The sequence below is a fragment of the Lissotriton vulgaris genome, chromosome 10 (genome assembly GCF_964263255.1).
Source record: "Lissotriton vulgaris chromosome 10, aLisVul1.2, whole genome shotgun sequence".
Taxonomy (NCBI): domain Eukaryota; kingdom Metazoa; phylum Chordata; class Amphibia; order Caudata; family Salamandridae; genus Lissotriton; species Lissotriton vulgaris.
The window spans coordinates 566528174-566535216 of NC_141698.1; the positions used below are offsets into that span (position 1 = coordinate 566528174).

The window sequence follows — 7043 nt, forward strand, 5'->3', positions numbered from 1 at the left end:
GGTATGCAATGTCTTCCTGCACTTTCCTCACTATGATGGACAGCTCACTCAAGGGACCGCGGCGCCTGTCGCCGGGGGGGCAAAGTTATAGCCACACGTCACTGGAGACAACTCTTCTGGGCCTTTACGCAGCTGTAGTGTAGCAAAAGCATTATCCATTTTTCCTACGAGGTAGCACTTACTGATTAGCCAGTAGAAAGTACTCCAGTTGAGTAGAGGTATGGCACAACTGGTGGCCTCATTGTGGATAAATATGCAGGCAGGCTTCATTCTGGCACGATGCTTCTGTCACAAAAATTAAACCGGTGGCAAAGTTACAGACACGCATGTCACATTATTTGTGCAAATGGCAAAAAAATCTGTGAGTTCGCGGGAACCTTCGCTAACTCGCGGATTTTTTTGCCATTTTGCGCGAATTCGTGCTCCGCGAATCCGCAAAATTTGCCCATACTTAATCTTACTTCTACGGAAAAAGGGGCTGCGTGGCCCCCTTTCCTTCCCTTCACGAGGTCAATGCTGGTCCTGGGGACCCCATCTCCTGGGGCATGGTAGTCTTTTTTATTATTCATCTAATTATTCGGAGGGGGCAGTGGCCCCCCTCATCAGGCCAATTATGGCCCGGGGAACCCAACCTCCAGTGCCGCCTTTCTGTTTTTAGTTTATTTACTTTATTGCTGTGGCCCCCCTTCCATGCCACTTCTAGCCATGGAACCCCATCCCCCGGGGCCTGCCCTCACCGGTGGGGACCATGGGGGGAGCCCCAATGCCTCCACAGTGCAGCCGGTTCCCTGACTCCTGCGGGAGCCTGCATTGCTTTTGCACAAGGGGAGCTGCTGACATGCAGCTCGCCTTGTGCAAAAGCAATTCTGCTTTGGTTTTTGGAAGCGAGAGCGGTTTTCCTGTTTTTGTGTCCAAGAACCAAAGCAGAGTTTGCTATGACAGGGTGGGAGCCGTGCTCCCGCCCTGCCATAGCAAACAGCAATATTAGGCACCCCAGGACATTACTGGAGCTAGCCCTGGGGGGTGAAGGTCCCAAGGGCCATCAACGGCTCCTGTAGGGGGGCCGAGCAGCCCCCCTCTCTTCATTTGGAAAGCCCTGGGGAGGTGGTGGTCCCTGGGGTCAGGGGTCCGTAACGGACCCCCGAATTTAAATAAACAGTGCCCCGGGGAAGTAGTGGTCCCCGAGGCAATCCCCCCGCACCCATTATTTATTTTAGCCCTGGGGAGGTGGCGGTTCCCCAGGGCTTCCCCCATCATATTTCAATAAAGCCTTGGGGAGGTGGCGGTCCCAATACAGGGTATTTTGAGGTAGGACCGCCCACTTGTTTCTGAGAAGCCAGTAAACACAACAATGGTGGAGCTTCAGATCCCTTTAGGCGGCTCATCCTCTATGGCAGAGGAGTGTCGCCCACTGCAGAGTAAAGAAACATAAAATGATAATAACTGTGATTCATCATCATATTATATTTCCTACTGCTTTACGGGTGGGAGGGTGGGTGGGGATAATCTGCTCTTGGGGCAGGGCAGGAGGGGAGTGGTTTGCCCACTCCTAAGTGCGCAATGACTGTTTGGTCAGCCCTCTCGGGCCCCCCAAACCAGTCATGCACACTTTTCCCATTCTCCATGCAAGCTGCGTTACAGCCTGCGAGGAAAACAAGCCCAGGCCCCCATTCCCTGGTTGAGTGTTGACCCAGGACGCTCAAAACCAATCACAACATTGCATTGCATCGTTGTGACTGGTCATGGAGCCTGGCTCGCCTCCCTTTGCCTCAGTCTTATGAGGTAAGTAGGAGCAAAGACGCGGGACACGGCACAGCATGGTAAGTATTTTTTTTAACATTGCACACCTTTACCCCATCCCGCTTTGCCCCCCAAGCTCGCCCACACCTGCCCCGCCACCCGCAAACCATGCGAGCTAACCGCTATTAGGTCCAACATGTATTCATTAAATGGGCAAGAAAGTACGGTAATTATGAAAGCATCACCAGAGGTGAATATTAAAAAAACTGACAGAAAAAATACCTAACGTTTTATAACAAATTTTCAGTAAATCCCTACCTTAGAATCTCCCATGTTATTGAAACAAAATACAAACCTGCATACCACTGCATAGCTGGGTGTAGTCAGGCAGATCTCTCTCTTTGCCCACAGTCTACGTCCATAGGCATATCATGCTCACATACTTCATAATGTCTCCCAGCACAGCATTTTCCTCTAGTTACAAGCCAAAATATGGGATTTAACAATATTTTGCATTTGTTAATAATGTGTGAACAAGCAGTGCGTGTTTCTCAAGATGTTGGTGAGAATGCATAATGAGCATCACACGCAATAAAAATTCTGCTTAGCAAAGCAGCTGATACACATTGTTAAACAATAACATTAGCAATAACAAATCGATGTATACAAGATTTCAGTAGGTATATAGCAACATTCTGTAACAAGCTTTTGCAACATAAGAAATATTAGGAAAGATATATTACATACATTTAACAAGAGCAGAGGCAAAAGACCATAGATCACAAAGGTAATAGTGCATAATAGCTTAATAAGTCATAGAGCTCACATATATAAATACACTCACCACAGTTAGAACATCCTCTAAAAGGTCCTCAAACAATAATAGAAAATGTAGACACCCTGTGAGTGGTTGACATCAAGTACTCGATTTCCCAGAAAGCTCATGTTCTGTAGTAGGAACATGAGCCACCTCCGTTGGCATTGTGCCATTTGCACGGGGTTACCATGGAAATAAGGCTTTGCTCATCAGGAAATGCATCAGTACAGGTGTCATACTGCCACAGCCATTACTATAAAAGGGGCTGCTGTGCACTCTTTCTAATAATAAATATCACTAGTAGTTCTGAAATAGTGAATTTAGGGCGATTTAGCAGAAATTCACCACTGCCCTGAGCACAATATATATAGTTTTGAAGTGAGGGTCCTTTTATGCGAAAGGAGGTGAAACTTTTCTAAGTATGAGGAGGAATTACTTATACTCATAAAAAATGTCAGCTATAAACACTGATTTCCCATTCCCCATATGGGACACTTCATTCATATATTGTTCCAAACATTTCTGGATGGATGTTACTTCAATGAGGACAGTGAAAGGGTGTGTTCATAAAACAATAAAGTGACAATAGGCAATTACCTTAATAGTTCAAGATTCCTGACATTTAATTTATAAAGTGTTAATTGCTGTTATACGCTTTGTAAAATATCAAAGCGTAAAATATCAAAGCGTCAACTCGTCAACTCTTCAAACCAAAAACCGGTCGCAAACGGGCAAATTTGCATTGCAGAATCTGCCCCTTTGAGACCGGTATTTCTGCATTTGAAATGCATCATCCCAAATGCAAAAATCTCAACTCAAGGAATCGCTAAAATTGTGATTACCTGAATTGCGATTGCATTTAAGGAATTGCAAATTGCTATTCCTTAAATGAAATGCATTAAGCAAAACATTATAACGATTTCGCTATTAGGAATCGCAAATTACCATCAAACTAAAGTTGATGGTAATCTGTTTTTGCTTTGAAAAAGGCACTAAAGTGCATTTTACACATACACATGCCCCTGGGGGATGTGTGTGTGCAACATGTGGAAAAAGGGGAATTTCAGGGGTGCAACAAGGTATCCTTTTGGAACCCTTGCACCCTTGAAATTGCATGTGCAATTTGCGAGTACCTAAGGAGTACTCGCAAATTGTGCATGCAATTCCCATTCATTCCTATGGGCCTCTAGGCCCATAGGAATGAATGGGAATCAATTCCTTAATTACGAGTCACAATTAAGGAATTTTAAGGAATCACGGGCCAGATGCATCATGCAAACAAATAGCGAATCCTTAATTGCGATTATTAAGGAATCGCAAATAAGGACTCGCTATAGCCAATGCATGATGTGGATAGCGAAAAATCAAGGAATCGCTAAAAATCGCTAAATACTTTAGCGATTCCATGTAAAGTAATCGCAATAGTAAAATAATTCCAATCGCGCATTTTGCGATCCCGCAATTTGCGTAATCGCTAAATGCGATATCGCAATTAGCGAGTTCGCTAAAAGCGGGAGCGTGAAAAACTACAGAGTCGCATTGGGAGCAGGCTGATGACATCACAACCAGGAAGTCAATCAGCCCATGCTGCCACCTGTGCACAGTTGAACTCTGAGGCAGAAGCTGAGTGCAGGGAGTGAGAGCAGAAGCAAACAAACAGCAGGTTGCTAACTGGTGGAGACAGCCATGTCCCAACCAGCCACAGAGGAGGGAGCAGTGGCCAGGAAGCGCAAAATAAAATTCAGTGAGGGTGAACTTGACATCCTCATTGAAGAGGTTGCAAACAACCACGAAAAGTTATTTGGCAAGCTCTCCCTTAAAGTGCCAGAGGCAGACAAGAGGAGAATCTGGACCAGGATCAGGGACAAGGTGAATGCTGTGGGGGTCACACACCGCAGCATTGATGACCTCAAGAAGCGCTGGTACGACCTGCGCAGTCGTGCAAAGGAGAAGGTTGCTGAAAGGCTGAAGGAGGCGAAGGGGACTGGAGGAGGAGGCCCAACAGTCCCAGACAACACACCCCAGGAGGACATGATTGAGGGCACTATTGATCCTGAAGCAGTCGTAGGAGTGACAATCCTGGACACATCTGGGGCAGCCTGTAGCACACAAGGTAAGATGCATGACTATCAACAGCACAAAGCACATACTGATAGTGCCCAAATGTGATTTCACCTGCTAAAATTACAGCTAAAATAGTCCTGCACACATTTAACATAGGGAGCCCAATGCATCATGGTACTTGTAGTCAGTAGTACCCATGTGCCAGTTGGAATCCAACACAGTAAGCCCAAATGCTAATAATAAGCAGTACAGTGATAGATGAGAGACAGTCATAACAGAAAAGTGTCATTTTATTAAGGTTGTAGAACTATTGAAACACATGTATATAACATAGCACTGTTTCACATCACAGATGCAGCTGAAGGTAACACTGATGACAGTGATGTTGAAGAGAGCACACAGCCCAATCAAGAGACTGCGGCATCAAAACCTGTGTCACCACCATCCAAAGGAAAGGCACCAGCAAGACGCAGGGCCACAGTTGCACCACTACAGCCAATGGAGGTAGAACAGCATACATCTAGCACACCTACTACAAGCCGTGAAAGTGCCAGTCACACACCAACACCGCAGGCACATGTCCGGTCAGGATCACGACGCAGACCAAGGAGCCCTACTTTGTCCCAGGAAGCAGGAAGTCACAGTCAGTGGGGTGGCGTGGAGTCGCAGATGGTGCGGGTTCAGCGCGTGCAAGCTAGGCACATGGGAGCAATTGACCTGCAGATGACGAAAATGAACAGTAACATCACTGCAATGGCTGACAGTGTGAGGGAGCTCACAACTGCCATAGTGGAGGCTCACAGGGAATCCAACAACGCCCTCCTGGAGGTTGCACGTGTGATGCACGAGGGACACAATTCACAGAGGAAGAGGCATCGGCAGTTTCTCGCATGCATGGAGGCTTATACCAAGTCAAACACCAAGATAAGCACTAGCGTGTCACACCTGTCACGTCGGTCTGTGGGAATGCAGATTGACATGGCCCATTGTTGTGGGGATGTGTCCAAGGCACTGGGGCAAATTACTACAGCTGTGGAGATGATGCAGGCTAGCACTAGTGTTCAGGGCGACGTTACAGGGGAAGAGGGTAGTGAGGCTTCCAGCCTGAGCAGCATCAGTGCGCCACTCAACACTGTCAGGAGGAGCAGTAGCCGTAGGCAGGCACCTCCCGCAGCATCTACGAATGCAGATGCTGAAGCAGGAGAAAGACATTTGGGTGTGAGAGGGAGGAGACGGTAAAACAAATTGGAGGGGTGTTAGACCTCATGGTGACGTAACCATGTTCAAGACATTCTTAGTGACTGCATGACAAGTCCTTAGTGTGTCTCCTCTGTCCATTGGTGCATGGGGTTAATGTGCTAATGGACAGCATTTCAGGTTGTATTGACACCCCATACCGCCAGCCGTGATAATAAATAGTTAACCTACAAATGCAAATGAGTGTTGTGTGTCATTGTTACATACCTTAGAAATAATGCTGGGTGATGTCTGCACGTTTCCTCTGTCCCTCCGCTGAACTGGCAATATGTGCACGGCGTGGTTGTGCTGGGGGCTGGTTGCCCTCTGTGTCAGATTCCTCGATGGGGATGCCTCTCCTTGTTGCTATGTTGTGCAACATTGCACATGCAGCAATTATCCTGCAGCAGGTTTCCGGTTGGTACAGCATAGCTCCTCCAGTTTTATGCAGGATGCGAAAGCGACTCTTGAGCAATCCAAATGTCCGTTCTATAACGTTACGTGTCCTGATGTGGGCTGCATTGTACCTCTGTTGTTGTGGACTGGCTGGGTTCAGGTAGGGAGTCAAGATGTAATGCCTCACCGCGTATGCACTGTCACCTACAGAGTAAGAGGCAAGATGTCAGAGTCACTTATGCATTGCCATGACTAAGTCAGTGATGTGTATAGTATTGCACTTACCTAGCAGGTGTCCATTGCCAAAATCTCCCCTGAGCAGACGTGTGTGCAAGCCGCTATGGCGGAAGATGTATGAATCGTGAGTGCTTCCTGGGTATTGTGCGACAAGGTCGGTGATGATGTTTTCCGCATTGCACACTGCTTGAACATTGATTGAGTGATATGCTTTACGGTTGCGGAATATATACTCATTCACGGCAGGGGGACATATGGCTACGTGGGTGCAATCAATGCATCCAATCACGTGTGGGAACCTTGCTACTTGGTAGAAGTCCTGTTTTGTTTGGCTCAATTCCTGTGGGGTTGTGGGGAAGGAGATGTGGTTGTTGATGACAGTCATCATGGCGGCCAGGAAGGATTTGAAGAACCGCGAAAGGGAGCTCTGTGATACCCCTCCTGCTTCTGCCACTATGTCCTGGAAGCTACCTGAGGCAAGGAGGTGGAGGCTACATAGCACCTGGACATGAGTAGGTATAGCCTGGCTCCTATGTGTTTGGCGCTGCAATAG

The 7043-nt window shown here is 47.2% G+C and overlaps 1 protein-coding gene across 1 annotated transcript; it reads left to right on the top strand.

Annotated features, from left to right (window-relative positions):
* Nucleotides 1-4243: 4243 nt before the first annotated feature.
* On the top strand, nucleotides 4244-6024 carry LOC147688542 (uncharacterized). Its single transcript, XM_086939797.1, has 2 exons — nucleotides 4244-4670; nucleotides 4974-6024. Exons 1-2 carry the CDS (start codon nucleotides 4244-4246, stop codon nucleotides 5858-5860), a joined length of 1314 nt encoding a protein of 437 aa, XP_086795923.1. The 3' UTR covers nucleotides 5861-6024.
* The last annotated feature ends 1019 nt before the right edge of the window (nucleotides 6025-7043 follow it).